General features: G+C 41.6%; 1 protein-coding gene across 1 annotated transcript in view; it reads left to right on the top strand.

The window, feature by feature from the left end:
• LOC138661611 (uncharacterized) overlaps positions 1-23,541 on the top strand; it is a 53,203-nt gene that overhangs the window by 10,970 nt on the left and 18,692 nt on the right. Inside the window, exons 8-13 of the mRNA XM_069746434.1 lie at positions 1,838-1,885; positions 3,450-3,488; positions 9,331-9,426; positions 14,015-14,107; positions 19,557-19,652; positions 23,316-23,363. Coding sequence (XP_069602535.1) covers positions 1,838-1,885; positions 3,450-3,488; positions 9,331-9,426; positions 14,015-14,107; positions 19,557-19,652; positions 23,316-23,363 — 420 coding nt within the window. The remainder of the gene's footprint in view (positions 1-1,837; positions 1,886-3,449; positions 3,489-9,330; positions 9,427-14,014; positions 14,108-19,556; positions 19,653-23,315; positions 23,364-23,541) is intronic.

The raw sequence follows: 23,541 nt of genomic DNA, 5'->3' as shown, positions 1-23,541 counted from the left end.
GCAGCTCTAGTTATAGGAGGACTTTGACACACCGATTATACCTGTCCAAATAATAGTAGTCCAGCCATACATTAAAGAATACCTCTAATAATGGTCCAAGCTTTACATTCCACCAAAAATTTAAGTGATGTGAGAGAGGTAGCTGGAAGAACTGGCCCAACCTTTAAAGAATTATACTTCTTTAAACAATTGACACCACCAACTTTAGACATAGCTATACTTTTTGTAGACCATCTCTGTTAAGAAGAAAGGACTCCAGCTCCAGTTGGCCTCATTCATCTTGCTAATATATATTAAAATTCGGTAAGATTTCCATTTAGAGAAGCAGCAAATAAAGTGTGGGGTATTTGGCCCAAAGGTCATTGAAATGATGGAACCCACATGGATTTGCAGCAGGAACTGGGTGAGGTGACTAAAGCTGTAGAACGAGACTCCAGGGACAAAGCATTTCATCCCTTGTACTATGTTAGGCATGCCAATGTCCACATCTCATATGCTATATGCCAATTGCCCACCACCACATTCCCCTTTTTCTTTGGAATAAAATAATTGGGTTTTTTTCCGGGTGTCAGACAACACTACTACACAGCTCCCAGCAACTACAACCATGCTACCACCTACCACAGAACACCCAACATCTAAAACCATAGCACCAACTACCACAGAACACCCAACAACTACAACCATACCAACAACTACCCAAGAACACTTAACAACTACAACCATACCACCAACTACAACAGAACGCCCAACATCTACAAGTATTTTGCCAAATATGACAGAACACCCAACAACTACAAATATACCACCAACTATGACAGAATGCCCAAAAACTACAACCATGCCACCAACTATGACACAACGCCAAACAAATACAACCATATCACCAACTGCCACACAACGCCCAACAACTGCAATTATACCACCAGCTACCACAGATTGCCCAACAACTACAACCAAACCACCAACTACCGCAGAACACCCAACAACTACAACTATACCACGAACTATGACACAACACCCAACCACTACTACCATACCACCACCTACCACAGAACGCTCAACAACTACAACCATACCACCAACTACAACTGAAAGCTCATCAACTACAACCATATCAACAACTACAACAGAACACTCAACAACTACAACCATTCCACAAACTATGACAGGACACCCAACAACTACAACCATACCATCAACTATCACAGGACACCCAACAACTACAACCATGCCATCAACTACCACAGAACACTTAACAACTACAACTATACCATCAACTACAACAGAACGCCCAACAGCTAAAATTATACCACCAACTACCACAGAACGTCCAACAACTACAACTATCCCACCTACTATGACAGAACACCCAACAACTAAAACCATACCACCAACTACCACAGAACACCCAACAACTACAACCATGCCACCAACTAACACAGAACACACAACAATTACAACTATACCACCAACTACCACAGAACACATAACAACTACAACTATTCCATCAACTACGACAGAACAATCAACAACTACATCCATACCACCAACTGCCACAGAACGCCCAAGAACTACAACCATGCCACCTGCTACTGAAGGTATGATACTCAATTTACTAAAATTGCTCTTCAGCCTTGCTATCTATGGGAAACATATTTGAAATTGAAGAGGCTAGCCAAATTAATTTTGGCTTCTGCCTAATGCAACTGAAACTAACAACTTGCTTTTTATACATTTCTCCATCCTTTTCTGCGTTTGTGGATAGAAATGATGTAAGAAAATCAAAAGCAAGAAGTTATGATTGATATTCTTATCTCAGTCTTCTTTTCTTCAGCTCCAACTACATCAACAAGCTTAACAACCACTTCACGTCTCACTGCTGGTAAGCTATTGGTATACTTGTAGTAAAAATTGTAAGACTTGAAAATGTCAAGATTTAATTATTTTTTTAGAGTGAAATTCAATCTACTGGAATATACAAAACAAAATCTGCATATTTGAGAATATGGATTTTTGTAAATTTGAACGAATTCAGAAAAATGGCTTCCAGCTGGTTGCTATATTGCTGAACTGTGGAACCGTTCAGCTATATTGCTGAACCTAATCTGCCCAACCTCTCTGCCACTGGCTGCCCGTCATGTGTTCTTCAGAGATGATTCTTCTTTCCTCCTTCATGCTGCCCACCATCCGGTCCTCTTCTTTCCACAGTTGCATCTTTGACCAGTTTACTCTGGGTGACCAGTCCTTAGAGGTCACTACTCATAAGTCAACATAGTGTCATGGACGAGCGACGCGCAATGATCTCTTGGTCCTGGTCTCAGCCTGAAGTCCTGTCCTAGAGTGAATAGGTCAAAGATGCTATAGCAAAATGCATAGAACTGGATGGTGCACTGTTCTCTGGGCCTTGTCTACTGCCTTCGTATACCACATTTTCCAGCCTGTTCAATTTAGCCTGGGACTTTAAGCCATAGCCTCATTATGCATTTGAAGAGATAGTGCGCACACAACGGAGGAAAGAGTCGGCTCTAAGGAACAGATAGCAGACAGCAGAGGGGCCAGACAGGTGAGCAGTGGGTATCATTTTTCAACATATTACATTTAGTAATGAGCAAGTGTGCTCGTTACTCGAGTTTTCCTAGCATGCTCGGGTGTTTTCCGAGTATCTTGGGCGTGCTCGTAGATAATGTTTGAATCCCCGCAGCTGCGTGATTTGCGGCTGCTAGATAGCCTGAATACATGTGGGGATTCCCTAACAAACAGGCATTTCCTGCATGTGTTCAGGTTGTCTAACAGCCGAAAATCATGCAGCTGCGGGGACATAAACATAATCTATGAGCCTGCCCAAAATACTCGGAAAACACCCGAGCTTGCTAGGAAAACTCGAGTAACGAGCGTACTTGCTCATCACTAGTTACATTTACCATGCTCTTGAGTCTGATGAGACCTCAGAGTACAATAAAAGAAACTGAATTTATGGAGAATAACTTTGCTGAGAAATTAATTTCCTGAGAAAATTTACGTAATTTGGAGAAATCAAATTTTGTCAGATCTGCTCATCGATAGTTTTGTGACATGGTTTAAATGTTGTGTAATGTGATAAAGGGGTTGTCCGGTCTTCTACCAAATGTCAGCAGTCACTCTATGAGACTGCAGACTTTTCAATCCTCACAGCATGCACACCGCACACTGTCAGGATTCTTCCATGTTACTGCCGAAAGCTGGTGGTCGAGTAACCACAAGTTTGCAATTTGGATGCTTCTGGTCACAGACTCATTCTTTTTATATATCTCCATCTATATCAACATACTACTAACAATAAGTTTTTGGTGTCAATTTGCTTTAAAATAAACATGAAAATAAAAGCAAACTATTATTTCTGCATCAAGGGAACGCTGTATTTTTTTAAAAATTATATTGTTTAGTAACTTTCCTTAATTCTGGTATAGTTCCAGATACGTCATCAACCCCAACTGCTTCCACTACAAGTAAGTGTTTAATACTTTTGATATAGAGAAAAAAGTTATGTCTTTTATTATTTCACTAGAATTTAGGTTGTATTTAGTTGTAATTATACTTTTTGCGACACAGCTTAAAAATAGCAAAAAGACTGACTGGCACTTCCAAGCTAATGTGAACGGGTGTCAACTAGGAGCAGCTACCTCCATATACAATAAACAAAAAATGTTGCACACTGTAGTCCTAAAGCATGTCAATGTGAAACATATGAAATATGAATAGCAATACGGCTTCTTGATACTAGGAAAAAAATGAGACGCTTACCACATAATTTGGCCAATTCATGCATGGTCATCAACCAACGACAAGGTGGTCTCAAAACTGATGGGTCCTAATTAGTGATGAGCGAATATACTCGTTACTCGAAATATCCCGAGCACGCTCGGGTGTCCTCCGAGTATTTTTTAGTGCTCGGAAATTTAGTTTTCCTCACCTCAGCTGAATGATTTACATCTCTTAGCCAGCTTGATAACATGTGGGGATTCCCTAACAACCAGGCAACCCCCACATGGACTTATGCTGGCTAACAGAAGTAAAGCATTCAGCTGCGGCGATGAAAACTAAATCTTCGAGCACTAAAAAATACTCGTAGGACACCCGAGCGTGCTCAGGAAATCTAGAGTAACGAGTATATTCGCTCATCACTAGTCCTAATGTGTGAATACCTCTCTAAGACTGAAGTGTGAATTCCTGGGTAGTTGTGAAAACCTCTCTTCCAAGTCTGATTTTATGGGTAGGTAGGACCTTGCTGCAATTAAAATCCACCACATGCTGAAAGGTGGCGTGTTCGGTCAGAAAGTTAATATACAATGACAAAAAGACTGACTGGCACTTCCAAGCTCATGTGAACAGGTGCCAACTAGGAGCAGCTACCTCCAAATACAATAAACAAAAAAAGTTGCACACTGTAGTGCTAAATCATGTCAATGTGAACTATATGAAGCATGAATAGCAATACGGCTTCTGGATACTAGGAAAAAAAATGGGATGCTTAGCACATAATTTGGCCAACGCATGCATGCCCATCAACCAATGACAAAGTGGTTTCAAAACTGATGAAGGATTTTAATTGCAATTATCATAAAAACACCTCATTAAATACAGATTTTTTTTTATCTTTATTAATAAATCATAAAGAGGAGACAAACAACACATAATAACACACACCATACAAAAAGTGCATACTAGGTCCACCCTAACAATGATCCCTGAAACTAACCCCTACCTACCAGCGGAGGTTGGCACCCTATTGAAAATTATGAGAATGGCGCCCCCGCTCAACGATGGCTGACCCTGATGTCCCGTGCGTCCCTCCTGGTAAGTGATAAATATACACCCAGGGTGTCCAAAGAGGACAAACACAGTCACACTAATTGCTGAAAGGGCAGCGAAAAAAAGGGGGGAAGAAAGATAAATATATGGTCTGGGATAATGACCTGTATTGCACAGTGTTGAAAAAAGATAAATATCAAAAACAAAAGACCTCTCTGTACTGAACCTACGCTGCACCCTGCCTACACAGCGGAGGTTGGCACCCTACTTTTCAGCGGATATGGTGCCCCCGCTCCACGATGGCTATCCCTCAAAGGCCCTAGTAAACCAATAAACCACGGGTTGAAAAAATGCTATATGTGGAGACAGAGGGCATGTGGGTGCCAATATAATACCAATGATCAAATAATATATGCAGTGTCAAACTCTCCACTGATTAAACATCAATAAATATCACCAGATATTCCAATATGATATTAAATGATATTCAGAAACCAAGTCCATAAAATATAGACCATGCCTAGATGTATCAGTGAGATGTGAAATAGCACATAATAATCAAATCAGAGGGGTACTTATCCGATACATGTCATGTGACCTCAAGGGTGCCAACCTCTGCTGTGTAGGCAGGGCGCAGCGTAGGTTCAGTACAGAGGGGTTTTTTGTATTTGATATTTATCTTTTTTCATCACTGTACAATACAGGTCATTATCCCTGACCATATATTTATCTTTCTTCCCCCCTTTTTTCGCTGCCCCTTCAGCAATTAGTGTGACTGTTTGTCCCCTTTGGACATCCTGGGTGTATATTTATCACTTACAAGGAGGGACGCACAGGACATCAGGGTCAGCCATCGTTGAGCGGAGGCGCCATTCTCGTAATTTACAATAGGTTGCCAACCTCCGCTGGTAGGTAGGGGTTAGTTTCAGGGATCATTACAGCCCAGCATAACACTATATTCTCAAGCCACATTGGGTGATGACGAGGAACAGGAGGAGGATGAGGCAGAGCAGGAGTTTGTGGTGTGCGCTACAGAGGGGACTACCAATCCCAGCTTCATACCTGTCCAGCATGGTTGGCCTGAAGAGGAGAAGGAGGAGGCTGTGCATCGTGAGGAGGAGAGGATGGTTAGCATTCTTCCTGGAGAGGACACTGAATATCTGACTCTTTGTTGTCTGCCACACAAGGCAGAGTTCATGTCCAGATGCCTTTCCCAAGACCCTTGCGTGAAACACATTTTGACCAACATGAAATACTGGCTGTGAACCATTCTTGACCCACGGTACAAGAAGATATTTGATTCTATCATGTCGGAGTCAGACCTGCCATTTTCAGTTCATTTATGTCAGAGGGCCGTTGTGGAAGACTTGCTAAAAGAATTACCCTCAGACAAGGCTGGTGGCAGACGTACCGGCTCTTTTCACCCACATGGATTACAGGGAGGGCCACGCACACCAAGTGCAACTCTGGGTTGGGGGAACGTCAACCAACTGACACACTTTCAGAAGACCGCCACATCAGCAAGGGCTATCTGTGGGTGTAACTATGACGAGGAGGGAGAACTTGACCAAGATAGTGAAGGACTACTTATTAAGTGACCATACCAGCGTCCTTCCTTATTCCTGCTGTTCTGTTCACATTGACTGCACACTTGTGTATATATACTTTTTTAGGTCAAATAAACCCAAACAGAACTGCAGGATTAAATATTGGTTGTCCAAGCTCCATATTTGGCCAGACCTCTCCTTCTACACCTTGGTGGTGCTGCCCTGCCCTGCTGTAAGTGTGTTGTCTGAGCAGGTTTTTAGTTTAGCACATGCAATCATAACAGATAGGCGCACATGCCTGTCAAGGGAAAATGCAGAAAGGCTGACTCTTCTAAAATTGAACAAGGACTGAATTTCTGGCGACTTTGAAAGCCCTACGGATGAAAGCAACGTAACGTAAAAGCAGCCCAAATGTTTTGTTTGGGAAGTTGTCTTAACATCCATTCCTTAGCATTCAAAACCATTTTTTTTCATGAAATCACCTCCTCCTCATCTTCCTGCTTCTGCAACAAGTACTTTGTGATCATGTATGTATACCCCACATGGCTAATGTGTTGCACTTTGTAAAAACCTGGCACATTGTGCAATGGTGAAACTTGTACTCATCGATTCTCTTGCTAACACACTCCAATATCAGAGTAGTGAAGATTATTGCCCCTGTTAAATTGTCACGTGCGGTTTTCTCTACCCAGATTGTGCAAGTCGCACAACTGCTGGACATATATTAGATATTTTAAGTGGAAACTAGGATGGAGCTGCAGCATGTGCTTCCAATGATAACACCCAGGCGCCTTCCTTTCACTTACCCTCCCTCCCTCCTATTAAATGTCTCCCTACTAAATCCCCACTGAACAAACAACAAATCTTGACAATCTTCAGCTCTTAAAAGAGCTTTTTGGAAGAAATAACACTCACTGTAAACTCCTATGACTCGCCCTAAGCTATTGTCACTGTCCCTACACTGGAACTATGCTCTCGGCAGCATTTAAATAGCCTCTATGATGCTGGAAGGCCAGCCAATCACAGTAATGCAACACCAAAGCTGGTGCCGGCATTACTGTGATTGGCAAGCCAACCCAGCATGTTCATTGGCTGCAAATAAAGCACCAAACATCCTGGGTGGGTCACTCGAATATACCGAGGTGAATACCTAATTACTCGCCAAGTAATGAATAGCCCAAATAGCATACTATTTATGCGAGTAATGAATAGTGCCAAATTTATTCGCTCATCACTAGTTATCAGTCATTATATAGGAGAGGGAGGAGGTGAGATATGACATAGAATCATAGAATTTTAGAGTTGGAAAGGACCTCCATGGTCATCGTATCCAATGCAGGATTCACTAAGCTATCTCAGACATATGTCTGTCCAACCTCTGTTTGAAGACTTCCATTGAAGGAGAAATCACCACCTTTCCTGGCAGCCTGTTCCACTCATTTATCACCCTCACTGTCAAAAAGTTTTTTCCAATATCTCATCTGGATCTTCTCCCTTTCAGTTCCATTCCATTTCTTCTCGTGTTTCCATATGCAAATGAGAATAATGATGATCCCTTTACAATGTGACAGCCCTTCAGATATTTGAAGACAGCTACTAAGTCTCCTCTTAGCCTTCTTTTTTGCAAGCTAAACATTCCCAGATCATTTAACCGTTGCTCGTAGGACATACTTTGCAGTTCACTCACCATCCTGGGAGCTCTTCTCTGAACTTGCTCCTCTTTTTCAATGTATTTTTTAACATGTGGTGCCCAGAACTGGACACAGTACTCCGAATGAGATCTGACCACAGAAGAATAGAGGACGATAATTACTTCATGTGATCTAGACTCTATGCTTCTCTTAATACATCTTAGAACTGTGTTTGCCTTTTTTGCTGCTGCATAACACTGTTGACTCATGTTCTGTCTGTGATCTATTACTATACTCACATCTGATCATTTTACCTTCACTTTGCTTATCTAGATCCTTTATAAAACAGAAACAACACTGGGGCAGGACAGATCTTTGTAGTACCCAACTTCAAACACTTTTACAATTGGATGTGCATCCATTTATTACCCCTCTTTTAGGACAATCACTGATTCACCTATCACGAATGGCAGATCCTGAGTTATCTACAGTATAAATAGATGTAATTAATCATTTTATAGGAGGGGGAGGAGGTGAGCTGTGATATCACCGATTGTGAATGGTGGCTCCTGTGTTATCTACTGTATATAAAGGTGTTATCACTCATTGTACAGGAGGAAGAGGTGAGCTGTGACATCACCTATTGTGAATGGTGGCTCCTGTGTAATCTACTGTATATAAAGGTGTTATCAGTCATTGTACAGGAGGAAGAGGTGAAATGTGACATCACCTATTGTGAATGGTGGATCCTGTGTTATCTACTGTATATAGAGGTGTTATCAGTCATTGTACAGGAGGAGGAGGTGAGCTGTGACATCACCTATTGTGAATGGTGGATCCTGTGTTATCTACTGTATATAGAGGTGTTATCAGTCACTGTACAGGAGGGGGAGGAGGTGAGCTGTAACATCACCTATTGTGAATGATGGATCCTGTGTTATCTACTGTACATAGAGGTGTTATCAGTCATTGTACAGGAGGGGGAGGAGGTGAGCTGTGACATCATCTATTGTGATTAGTGGATCCTGTGTTATCTACTGTATATAGAGGTATAACTTTATATTTTAATCCTATTTGTGATGATAATGAGGTGACCGATATTTAACCCACTAAGGACATGGCCTATTTTAAGCCTATTGTCATTTGAAAACCCTATTCCTTTCTATTTAGATTACAATTTAAACCAATTATTTTAATATTATATTCCTCTTTCTGTGTACTAATTTCCATTAGGAAAATATCCCCTAGAGATGAGAAACTTAACAGATGTTAAACTCAGCTTATATAATAAATGTATAATAAAGGTAAACACTATATAAAAATAATGTTGATAACAATCGTGTGTTCGTAACAAAATGCAGAAAAGAAACACTGCTGGTGCCTTCCTCAACACTGCAATCCGACTATGCCCAACCACAACCATTATAAATGCCGCCTCATCCCGTGTGACTGTCCACGTAAGTAAGATTCACTCCAGTGTTGTCTAATACAAAGATTCAGCTTCTGTTTAAACTCACTGCATAATACATATACATTAACCCTTTAAGGACACAATCTATTTCAGCCTATATGGGAAGACTTTTTTTCTTTTTAATCTGTGTCTTAGGGCTTATACTTTTTTTCAGAATGAGCCATATTTTTTACATATAGGTTATTAACTCTATAGGGAATGATAACTAAAGGGAAATTCTGATCTTGTTTTTGCAAGTTTTTTATTACCGTATTTTTCCGACCATAAGACGCACTTTTTTCCTCCAAATTTGGGAGGAAAGTGTGGGTGCGTCTTATGGTACGGATGTAGCATGTGGGGAGGGGGGCAGCAGTGAGTGGGATGCACTGTTATCCCACTTCAGGATGTCCCCACTGCCCAGAATCAGTGCTGGAGAAACCATGTGCTCCCGATGATTAAGTGCAGTGAATATTCATTAGCTGCTCCCCGCCCACCTATCAGCTGAGTGGTGAGCCAGAGCAGCAAATGCTTAAGCAGGGACACACATGGCTTCTCCAGCGCTGATTCCTGCAGCAGCTGGGCAGGTCTGTGTGTCTGGGGGAGAGGAGGCAGCAGCAGGGGCCAAGGGAGAGAGGAGATCGCTGCATACCTGCCTGCCATGCCTGGGCTGGACGCTGAGTTCTGTGCAGGAGGACCTGTGATGATGTCAGGAGTGGGCGGGCTGGAGCATCACATGGCAGCTCAGAGCCCTCCCTCTTCTTGACATCATCACAGGTCCTTCAGGCTCTCCAGTCTCCACTAGAATCTGCAGCTGCTCTGGGTGCAGTCATGGTCCAGCTTTAACCTCACCACAGTGTGGCTGGCTGCCACAATTAAGAGGTTAGTCTTTACAAAACACAATAAAGCACTCTGCCACTCCTTTGGTGAACTATAACTCCCAGCATGTCATAGGATCTGCAGGACATGCTGGGAGTTATAGTTCTCCCATGGGATTTTAAAGCAGCACTCCAGTGTTATTTTGCAGTGCTGGAGTGGTGCTTTAAATATAAGCCCTGTGCCCCCATTCTTATACTCACCCTCCAGCATCTTCATATAGTGCTTTACAGACACCACACTGGTCCCGCAGCTTCCAACATAATAACATACTATTATATATAATAACACCACATATAATAGTATGTCATTTATGTTATTAAATATTTTACCACATTTTTTAGCTTCAAATATTTTTTTTCCCTATTTTCCACCTCTAAAACCTGGGTGCGCCTTATAGTCCGGTGCGTCTTATAGTCCGAAAAATATTGGGCAACTTAAAGGGAGCATGTCGATGGCTGAATGTAAAATGTTCCATTGTGTGCCAGAGTTATTTAGAGTTATTTACCCATAGTATCATTGCTTTGAAGGAAAATATGTGCCAAATGGAGGTGCCATAAGGTGACAAATTAAAGGGAATCTGTCTGTGGGATCAACCCTCCCGCTCCGTCTATATGGGCATGCAGGTCATAGGAAGCGGAATAAAGTGATACCCTGATATCTGTGACCCGTTGTCTTATTCCAGAGAATTTACATTTTTCTTATATGCAAATGAGTTGTTAAGATCTATGGGTCGGACTTAGATCTCCCTTAGAATCTGCCCCCAGGGTTTATTTTAAATAAATGGGGGCGTCACCAGTGTGAGACATGTAATGACTGACAGTCTGCTTTCCTGATCTACATGTCTCATACTAATTATGGCCTCTGTCATTTCAAAAAAAGCTTTGTAGGCAGATTATCAGGGAGATCTATGTCTTGTCCATAGATCTTAACAAATAATTTACATATTAAGGAAGGCTTGTTTTTCTCTGGAATAAGACATTGGATTGCAGATATCAATCAGTATATCAGTATCTCAGGAACTGTGGGGGGATCACTAAGGGACATAGTATTGTGGATAGATCAGTGAGAAAGGCCTCATAATATATGTGAAGAAACTGATTGGGTTTCATATTATGTAGGGGGATGACTGTGAGGGCTTCATACTGCTTGTGGAAGAATCCATGTGTGGGATACTGTGGGGAGAAATTCTGCGGGGGATTGACTGTGGTTTATACCATATGGTATATGTTGGGGGGCGGATTTCAGAACATAATATTGTATGGTGGCCATGAAAGGGATGTCACAACTATGTAGTAACAGGTACTTACAGCAGTAACTGGGAAGAGTTAGTAATAGAAGTTGCACCAGACTGAAGTTAAACAAAGTAACATGTCATCACCTACGTTGGGTATGTCACTGTCCATATCACATTTCCTTTATGCCCATTGCCCAACATCACATCCTCATCTTTCATTGGAGTGAAATAACTTTTTGGTTTGCGTGTTTTCTTTTCTCTGCCCAGGCACTACTACACAAAGCCCAAAAGCTACAACCATGCCACCTACTACCACAGAACGCCCAACAACTACAACCATGCCACCTTCTACCACAGAACGCCCAACAACTACAAACATACCAACTACTACCACACAAATTCCAACAACAGCCATCTCAACTACTACCACAGAAAGCCCAACTACTGCAACCATGCCTCATACTACCATAGAAATCCCAACAACTACAACCATGCCAACTACTACCACACAAAGCCCAACAAGTACAACCATGTCAACGGCTACCACACAAATCCCAACAACAACCATGTCAACTGCTACTACAAAACGCCCAACAACTACAACTATGCCAACTACTACCACACAAAGCTCAAAAACTACAACTATGCCACCTACTACCACACAAATCCCAACAACTACAACCATGCCAACTACTACCACACAAAGCCCAACAACTACAACCATGTCAACTGCCACCACAAAACGCCCAACAGCTACAACCATGTCAACTACTACCACACAAAGCTCAAAAACTACAACCATGCCACCTACTACCACACAAAGCCCAACAACTACAACCATGCAAACTACTACAACAGAACACCCAACAACTACAACTATGCCACCTACTACCACAGAAATCCCAACAACTACAACCATGCCAACTACTACCACACAAATGCCAACAACTACAACCATGTCAACTGCTGCCACAAGACTTCCAACAACTACAATCATGTCAACTACTACAACAGAAAGTTCAAAAACTACAACCATGCCACCTACTTCCACACAAAGCCCAACAACAACAATCATGTCAACTACTACCACACAAAGCCCAACAACTACAACCATGCCACCTACTTCTACACATAGCCGGACTACAACCATGCCATCTACTACCACAGAACACTCAACAACTACAACCATGCCATCTACTCACAAAGGTTTGTTACTCAACTTACTAAACTTATCAGGGGTATGAGCTCTTCAGTCCCACTATCTGGATTCTTTCCAGTGGAAGTGGTTCTCCACCAAAATTAATTTTTTGCTAAATCAAATCAATGCAGTCGAAAGTGCAAACTTGCTTTTCCTAATCACCTCTTTCCTTGGCTGATTTGTCAGATAACTCTCTCATTGTACAAAGAAAAATAATCATAATATTCATGTCTTCTAAACATAGGAATAAATCACTGCTGGTTTCTTCCACAAAACTGCAACCCAGAAATTTACTGCAGTTGTCTACAGTATGTTCTCATATACTATGTGATTGTCAATCAAAGTATGATTTACCTGAATGTTATAGAGATTGTGTGATCAGTAGAGATGAGCAAATCTTTTGAATTGTATATTTGAAATATTTGATGAATTTTGAGATGAAATTCCATTCATTGTGAATACAATTACCATGAAAGTCCTCGAAAGCCTCCAATTGCCCTGAAAGGACATGAATAACACTATGAGGTGTTTTTTGGCTTTGTTTCCTTATCTCTGCGGCTATGTGAACTGTGAGTCCCCTCACAATCTAGATTCACAACAAAATGGCTGCTGTATTGCCTACATCTGCTTTTATACAGGTTGTAATAGTCCCTCCTGATTGGCACATCGATTTACTCATTTCTAATGATAAATCCTTTATATCTTGTATAAAGTTGCTCTCGCTGAGAAGGTACATTGATGACGTATTGATTTTAATGGGCATCATGATAGTTATCTAATCATACATTAAAGTATACTTGTAATAATGGTTCCAGCTGTGCATTCCACCAAAAATAAAAAAAGATGCGAGAGAGATGGTTGGTAGAACTGGAACTGGTGAGTTATGGAATATAATAGGTTTCTTTAAATAATCGACACCCCCTACAAGTAAGGGCATTCCAATAATAAATACATCTATTCAGTTCTTGGAAGGAATCCCCAGTTGGTCCCATCACATTTGTTATTACATAGTAAAATGCTGCATGACTCCTCTCTGTAGAAACAAAGTGTGGTGGACTTGGCCCAAGGGTCATGGGAAGGGTGTAGCCCACAGTGACTTGCAAAAGGAACTATGCAGGGATTAGACATAAATTTAATACCAGACTTGAGTGACACGAAGTTACCTGTCTTACTCTATATTAGATATTTAACATCATGTATGATAAGTGCCCATTGACCACCACCGATGACCACCATCACATTCTCTTTTTTCAATGGAATAAATTTTCTTTTTTTTTCTTGGAACAGGCATTACTACTACACAACATCCAACAACTTTAACTCTACCACCTGCTACCGCACAACGCCCAACAACTACAACCATGCCAACCACTACTGAAGGTATGCTATTGAAAATTTTGAATGGTGATCACAGGGATAGTTAGATAAATGTGTTGAGGCGGAAGGCAGTTCATATGTTGGCAAGGCTTAGTGACAACAGAGAGCAGTGTCTGAATTCCAGCTTCTCAATGCCCGTCAGAGTAATACTCAGCCCCCACATATAACAACTTCTGAGTGGGTTCTTCAAAACATTGAGTACTGCATGAAGATGGTGAGCGCTGGTGATGCTATTGTCAGCGTGACCATCTCGATGCTCTGTCTATTAAAACATTCACTGAATAATCTCAAAGAGAAAGATTTAAATGCCAATCAGGTGGCTATGGAGCAAGATTTTACAATGGCTGATACCACACAGCCCAGCATAACACTATATTCTCAGGCCACACTGGGTAATGATGAGGAACAGGAGGAGGAGGAGGCAGAACAGGAGTTTTTGGTGTGCGCTACAGAGGGGACTACCAATCCCAACTTCATACCTGTCCAGCATGGTTGGCCTGAAGAGGAGAAGGAGGAGAAGGCTATGCATCATGAGGAGGAGAGGATGGTTAGCCTTCTATCAGGTGGGGACACTGAACATTTGACTCTTTGTTTTCTGCCACACAAGGCAGAGTTCATGTCCAGATGCCTTTCCCAAGACCCTTGCGTGAAACACATTTTGACCAACATGAAATACTGGCTGTGCACCTTTCTTGACCCACGGTATAAGTAGATATTTGATTCTATCATGACGGAGTCAGACCTGCCACTTTCAGTGCATTTATGCTAGAGGGCCGTTGTGGAACACTTGCAGAGGTACTGGCTGTTTTCACCCACAAGGATTACAGGGGGTGTAAATATGACGAGGAGGGAGAAATTGACCAAGATGGTGAAAGACTACTTATTAAGTGACCATACCAGCGTCCTTCCTTATTCCTGCTGTTCTGTTCACATTGACTGCACACTTGTGTATATATACTTTTCCAGGTTCAATAAACCCAAACAGAACTGAAGGATTAAATATTGGTTGTCCAGCTCCACATTTGGCCAGACCTCTCCTTTTACACCTTGGTGGTGCTGCCCTGCCCTGCTGTAAATGTGTTGTCTGAGCAGGTTTTTAGTTTGGCTGATGCAATCATAACAGATAGGCGCACATGCCTGTCAACGGAAAATGCAGAAAGGCTGACTCTTCTAAAATTGAACAAGGACTGGATTTCTGGCAACTTTGTTATCCCTATGGATGAAAGAAACGTAACGTAAAAGCAGCCCAAATGTTTTGTTTGGGAAGTTGTCTTAACACATCCATCCCTTACCATTCAAAACCAATTTTTCACTAAATCACCTCCTCCTCATCTTCCTGCTTCTGCAACAAGTACTTTGTGATCATGTATGTATACCCCACATGGCTCATGTGTTGCACTTTGTGAAAACCTGGCACATTGTGCAATGGTGAAACTTGTACTCTCTATCGATTCTCTTGCTGACACACTCCAATATCGGAGTAATGAAGATTATTGCACCTGCTAAATTGTCACGTAAGATTATCTGTACCCGGATTGCGCCAGTCACACAACTGCTAGATAAAAATATGCTATTTTTTAGAACGATAGAACATTAAGATTTGTTTTAATCAGATTGCTATAACACTGCAAATGCGGAGTAATGAAGATTATTGCCCCTGTTAAATTGTCACGTAAGATTATCTGTACCAGGATTGCGGCAGTCACACAACTGCTAGATAAAGATACGCTATTTTTTTTAAAACAATAGAAAATTAAGATTTGTTTTCAATCGTCTTGCTGACATACTCCAAGAGCGGAGTAATGAAGATTTTTGCCTCTGCTTAATTATCACGTGCGGTTTTCTCTACCCAGATTGCGCCAGTCGCACAACTGCTAGACAAATATTAGATATTTTAAGTGGAAACTAGGACGGAGCTGAAGCGTGTACTTCCGATGATAACACCCAGGTGCCTGCCTTTCACCCACTCTCCCTCCTTCCCTCCTGTTATGACCTGGTGGTCAGGACAATAATGGACCTGGTGGTTAAGAGCACACGGAATGACCAGATAGTTACTGATAATAAGGACGAGCTCTGGGACGTGGGAACTCTGCTGACCGCAATCCCTTAACCTATCAAACACACTAGAAATAGCCGTGGATTGCGCCTAACGCTCCCTATGCAACTCGGCACAGCCTAAGAAACTAGCTAGCCCTGAAGATAGAAAAATAAAGCCTACCTTGCCTCAGATAAATTCCCCAAAGGAAAAGGCAGCCCCCCACATATAATGACTGTGAGTAAAGATGAAAATACAAACACAGAGATGAAATAGATTTAGCAAAGTGAGGCCCGACATACCGAACAGACCGAGGATAGGAAAGGTTACTTTGCGGTCAGCACAAAAACCTACAAAAAGACCACGCAGAGGGCGCAAAAAGACCCTCCGCACCGACTCACGGTGCGGAGGCGCTCCCTCTGCGTCCCAGAGCTTCCAGCAAGCAAGACAACAAATTATATAGCAAGCTGGACAGAAAAATAGCAAACCAAAGAAATACAAGCTGGAACTTAGCGTCTGATGGGAAGACAGGTCACAAGAACGATCCAGGAGTGAACAGACCAATACTGGAACATTGACAGGTGGCATGGAGCAAAGATCTAAGTGGAGTTAAATAGAGCAGCAGCTAACGAATTAACCTCGTCACCTGTGAAACTCAGAAACACCCACCAGAGGAAGTCCATGGACAGAACCAGCCGAAGTACCATTCATGACCATAGGAGGGAGCCCGACAACAGAATTAACAACACCCTCCCTCCTTTAAATCTCTCCCTACTAAATCCCCACCGAACAAACAACTAATCTTGACAATCTTCAGCTCTTAAAAGAGCTTTTTGGAAGAAATAACGCTCACTGTAAACTCCTATAAATTGCCATAAGCTATTTTCACTGTCCCAACGGTGAAATTACGCTTTCCCTACGCTGTTTCCAGCTGCAATGTGCGCAAGATGGCGCCAACAGCTTCTAAATAGTCTCTATGATGCTGGAAGGCCAGCCAATCACAGTGATGTCGGCACCAAAGATGGTGCCGGCATTACAGTGATTGGCAAGCCAGCCCAGCATGTTCATTAGCTGCAAATAAAGCACCAAACATGCTGGGTGGGTCACTCGATTATACCGAGGTGAATACCTAATTACTCGTTAAGTAATGAATAGCCCAAATAGCATACTATTCATGCGAGTAACGAATAGTGCCAAATCTATTCACTCATCACTAGTTGTCAGTCATTATATAGGAGAGGGAGGAGGTGAAATATGACATAGAATCATAGAATGTTAGAGTTGGAAAGGACCTCCATGGTCACCGTGTCCAATGCAGGATTCACTAAGCCAACTCAGACATATTTCTTTCCAACCTCTGTTTGAAGACTTCCATTGAAGGAGAAATCACCACCTCTCCTGGCAGCCTGTTCTACTCATTGACCACCCTCACTGTCAAAAAGTTTTTTCCAATATCTCATCTGGATCTTCTCCCTTTCAGTTTCATTCCATTTCTTCTCGTGTTTGCATGTGCAAATGAGAATAATGATAATCGCTCTACAATGTGACAGCCCTTCAGATATTTATAGACAGTTATTAAGTCTCCTCTTAGCCTTCTTTTTTGTAAGCTAAACATTCCCAGATCATTTAACCATTCCTCGTAGGGCATACTTTGAAGTTCATTCACCATCCTGGTAGCTCTTCCCTGAACTTTCTCCAGTTTTTCGATGTATTTTTTAACATGTGCCCAGAACTTGACACAGTATTCCAGATGGGATCTGACCAAAAAGGAATAGAGGACGATAATTACTTCATGTGATCTAGACTCTATGCTTCTCTTAATACATCTTAGAACTGCGTTTGCCTTTTTTTGCTTCTGCATCACACTGTTGACTCATGTTCAGTCTGTGATCTATTACTATACTCACATCTGATCATTTTACCTTCACTTTGCTTATCTAGATCCTTTATAAAAAGAAACAACACCTGGGCAGGACAGATGTTTGTAGTACCCAACTTGAAACACTTTTACAATTGGATGTTCAACCATGTATTACCACTCTTTTAGGACAATCACTGATTCACATATCATGAATGGCAGATCCTGAGTTATCTACTGTATGAATAGATGTAATTAGTCATTATACAGGAGAGGGAGGAGTTGAGCTGTGATATCACCTATTGTGAATGGTGGCTCCTGTGTTATCTACTGTATAAAGAGGGTTTATCAGTCATTGTACAGGAGGAAGAGGTGAGCTGTGACATCACCTATTGTGAATGGTGAATCCTGTGTTATCTACTGTATATAGAGGTGTTATCAGTCATTGTACAGGAGGACGAGGTGAGCTGTGACATCACCTATTGTGAATGGTGGACCCTGTGTTATCTACTGTATATAGAGGTGTTATCAGTCATTGTACAGAGGGAGGAGGTGAGCTGTGACATCACCTATTGTGAATGGTGGATCCTGTGTTATCTACTGTATATAGAGGTGTTATCAGTCATTATACAGGAGGAGGAGGTGAGCTGTGACATCACCTATTGTGAATGGTGAATCCTGTGTTATCTACTGTATATAGAGGTGTTATCAATCATTATACAGGAGGAGGAGGTGAGCTGTGACATCACCTATTGTGAATGGTGAATCCTGTGTTATCTACTGTATATAGAGGTGTTATCAGTCATTGTACAGGAGGAGGAGGTGAGCTGTGACATCACCTATTGTGAATGGTGGACCCTGTGTTATCTACTGTATATAGAGGTGTTATCAGTCATTGTACAGGAGGAGGAGGTGAGCTGTGACATCACCTATTGTGAATGGTGGATCCTGAGTTATCTACTGTATATAGAGGTGTTATCAGTCATTATACAGGAGAGGGAGGAGTTGAGCTGTGATATCACCTATTGTGAATGGTGGCTCCTGTGTTATCTACTGTATATAGAGGGTTTATCAGTCATTGTACAGGAGGAAGAGGTGAGCTGTGACATCACCTATTGTGAATGGTGAATCCTGTGTTATCTACTGTATATAGAGGTGTTATCAGTCATTGTACAGGAGGAGGAGGTGAGCTGTGACATTACCTATTGTGATTAGTGGATCCTGTGTTATTTACTGTGTATAGAGGTATAACTTTATATTTTAATCCTATCTGTGATGATAATGAGGTAACCGATATTTAACCCACTAAGGATACGGCCTATTTTAAGCATATTGTCATTTGAAAACCCTATTTTTTTCTATTTAGATTACAATTTAAACTAATTTTTATGAACCATTATATTCCTCTTTCTGTATACTAATTTCCATTAGGAAAATATCCCCTAGAGATGAGAAACTTAACAGATGTTAAACTCAGCTTATATAATAAATGTATAATAAAGGTAAACACTATATAAAAATAATGTTGATACCAATCGTGTGTTCTTAACAAAATGCAGAAAAGAAACACTGCTGGTGCCTTCCTCGACACTGCAATCCGACTATGCCCAACTACAACCATTATAAGTGCCGCCTCATCCCGTGTGACTGTCCATGTAAGTGAGATTCACTCCAATGATTCAGCTTCTGTTTAAACTCACTGCATAATAGATATACATTAACCCTTTAAGCACACAATCTATTTCAGCCTATATGTGAAGACTTTTTTTCATATTTTTAATCTCTGCTTTCCAAGAGCCATGACTTTTTTTCTGTCTTCCTCAGGAGGGATTATTCTTTTTTTGCAGAATGAGCCATATTTTTCAGCACAACAATTTTACATAGAATTTTACCACTCTTCCTACTTTCTGTGGGTAATGATAACTGATAACAGATTCAGCTTCTGTTTAAACTCACAGCATAATAGATATACATTAACCCTTTAAGGACCCAATCTATTTCAGCCCATATGTGAAGACTAGTGATGAGCGAGTGTACTCGTTGATCGGGTTTTCCAGAGCACGCTCGGGTGGTCTCCGAGTATTTATGACTGCTCAGATTTACTTTTCATCACCTCAGTTGAATGGTTTACAGCTACTATCCAGATTGAGTACATGTGGGGGTTGCCTGGTTGCTAGGGAATCCCCACATGTAATGAGCCTGGATTGTAGCTGTAAATCATTCAGCTAAGGTGATGAAAACTAAATCTCCGAGCAGTCATAAATACTCGGAGACCACCCGAGCGTGCTCATCACTATTACTTACTAATGATGCTCGGGTGATCTCAGAGTATTTGTTAGTGCTCGGAGATTTAGTTTTCGTTGCCTCTGCTGCATGAATACATGTGGGGATTCCCTAGCAACCAGGCAACCCCCACATGTGGGGGTTGCCTGGCTAGCAGCTCTAAATCATGCAGTTGAGTCAACAAAAACTAAATCTATGAGCACTAGAAATACTCGGAGACCACCCGAGCGTACTCGGGCAAACCCGAGCAATGAGTATATTCGCTCATCACTATTACTTACCCATAGTAGCACTGCTTTGAAGGAAAATATGTGCCAAATTGAGGTGCCTTAAGGTGACGAATTAAATGGAATCTGTCAGTGGGATCAACCCTCCTGCTTCATCTATATGGACATGTAGGTCATAGGAAGCGGAATAAAGTGATACCCTGATATCTGTGACCTGTTGTCTTATCCCAGAGAATTTACATTTTTCTTATATGCAAATGAGTAGATAAGATCTATGGGCCGAACTTAGATCTCTCTGACAATCTGCCCTCAGAGATTGGCATCACCAGTGTGAGACATGTAATGACTGACAGTCTGCTCTCCTAATCTACATGTCTCATACTAATTATCGCCCCTGTCATTTCAGAAAAAGCTTTGTAGGCAGATTATCAGGGAGATCTATGTCTGGCCCATAGATCTTAACAAATAATTTACATATTAAGAAAAGCTTGTTTTTCTCTGGAATAAGACATTGGATTGCAGATATCAATCAGTATATCAGTATGTCAGGAACAGTGGGGGGATCACTATTGGACATAATATTGTGGAGAGATCAGTGAGAAAGGCCTCATAAGAAGAAACTCATTGGGTTTCATATTATGTAGGGGGATTACTCCGAGGGCTTCATACTGCTTGTGGAAGAATCCATGTGTGGGGTACTGTGGGGAGAAATTGTGCTGACGATTGACTGTGGTTTATACCATATGGTGTATGTTGGGGGGCGGATTTCAGAACATAATATTGTATGGTGGCCATGAAAGGGATGTCACAGTGGGACAGAGCATTAAGAGGCTTCCATATGGGCATCACGCACTGTCCTCTACCTGTCTTTAAAAAATAGGAAGGTACAGTATGTCCTTCTGTGACTTCACCTAAGCACCACTATCCTACAGACTCCACCGAGTATTTTTATTATTTTGGGGTATCATCCAATTTTTACTTTTGCTTCAGGACCCCATGATTTTTATGTACCCCTCTGTCCGTCTCATTTACAACTATGTAGTAACAGTTACTTACAGCAGTAACTGGGAAGAGTTAGTAATAGAAGTTGTACCAGACTCAAGATAAACAAAGTTACATGTCATCAGCTACGTTGGGCATGTCACGGTCCATATCACATTTGCTTTGTGCCAATTGCCCAACATCACATACTCATCTTTCATTGGAGTGAAATAACTTTTTGGTTGGCGTGTTTTCTTTTCTCGGTCCAGGCACTACTACTACACAAAGCCCAAAAGCTACAACCATGCCACCTACTACCACACAAAGCCCAAAACCTACAACCATGCCACCTACTACCACACAAAGCTCAACACTTAAAACCATGCCACCTGCTACCACAGAACACCAAACAACTATAACCATGCAAACTACTACAACAGAACACCCAACAACTACAACCATGTCAACGGCTACCACAGAACACCAAACAACTACTACTATGCCAACTACTACCACACAAAGCACAATAACTACAACCATGCCAACTACTACCATGCAAAACCCAGCAAATACAACCATGCCACCTACTGCCACACAAAGCCCTACAACTGCAACCATGCCACCCACTAACACAGAAAACCCAATAACTAGAACCATGTCAACGGCTACCACGGAACACCCAACAACTACAACTATGCCAACTAGTACCACACAAAGCACAAGAACTACAACCATGCAGACTACTAGCACAAAAACCCCAACAAATACAACCATGCCACCTACTACCACACAAAGCCCAACAACTGCAACCATGCCACCTACAACCATAGAAATCCCAACAACTACAACCATACCACTAACTACAACAGAACTCCCAACAACTGCAGCAATATCACCAATTACCTCAGAGCGCTCAACAAATAGAACCATACCACCAACTACCACAGAACACCCAACAACTTCAACCATACCACCAACTACAACAGAACACCCAACAACTTCAACCATACCCCCAACTACAACAGAACACCCAACAACTATAACCATACCACCAACTACCACAGAACGCCCAACAAGTAATGCCATACCACCAATTACCACAGAACACCCAACAACTACAAACATATCACCAACTACCACAGAACACCCAACAACTATAACCATACCATCAACTACCACAGAACGCCCAACAACTTCAAACATGTCACCAATTACCACCGAACTCCCAACAAGTAATGCCATACCACCAATTACCACAGAACACCCAACAACTACAAACATATCACCAACTACCACAGAACGCACTACAACTATCCCACCTACTATGACTGAACACCCAACAACTAAAACCATACCACCAACTACCACAGAACACCCAACAAATACAACCATACCACCAACTACCACAGAACGCCGAACAAGTAATGCCATACCACCAATTACCACAGAATACCCAACAACTACAAACATATCACCAACTACCACAGAACGACCAACAACTACAGCCATACTACCAACTACCACAGAACACAAAACAGCTATAACCATGCCACCTACTACTGAAGGTATGTAACTCAATTTGCTAAACTCACCAATAGGGCATTGGTTCTTCAGCCTTGCTATCTACAGGAAGCATCTTTCAATTTGAAGACGTTATCTACCAAAATTAATATTGGCATCTACCTAATGCAACTGAAACTAGCAACTTGTTTTTTTATATATGCCCCCCCACCACCCCTTGTCTGCGTTTATGGATAGAAATTAAGTAAGAAAATCAAAAGCAAGAAGTTATGACGGTTATTGTTAACTCAGTCTTCTATTCTTCAGCTCCGACTACATCAAAAAGCTCAACCACCACTCCGCATCTCACTGCTGGTAAGCTATTGGTATACTTCTGGTAAAAAATGTAAGACTTGAAAATGTCAAGATTTAATTATTTTTTTACTCTACCACTGGCTGCCCGTCATTTGGCCATCAGATCTGCTTCTTCTTTCCCCCTTCATGCTGCCCACCGTCCGGTCCTCTTCTTTCCACAGTTGTGTCTTCGGCCAGC

Source organism: Ranitomeya imitator, chromosome 2 (genome assembly GCF_032444005.1).
Source record: "Ranitomeya imitator isolate aRanImi1 chromosome 2, aRanImi1.pri, whole genome shotgun sequence".
Lineage (NCBI taxonomy): Eukaryota > Metazoa > Chordata > Amphibia > Anura > Dendrobatidae > Ranitomeya > Ranitomeya imitator.
The sequence above is the reverse complement of the archived record's forward strand: the minus strand, read 5'-3'. Positions and strand labels throughout refer to the sequence as shown.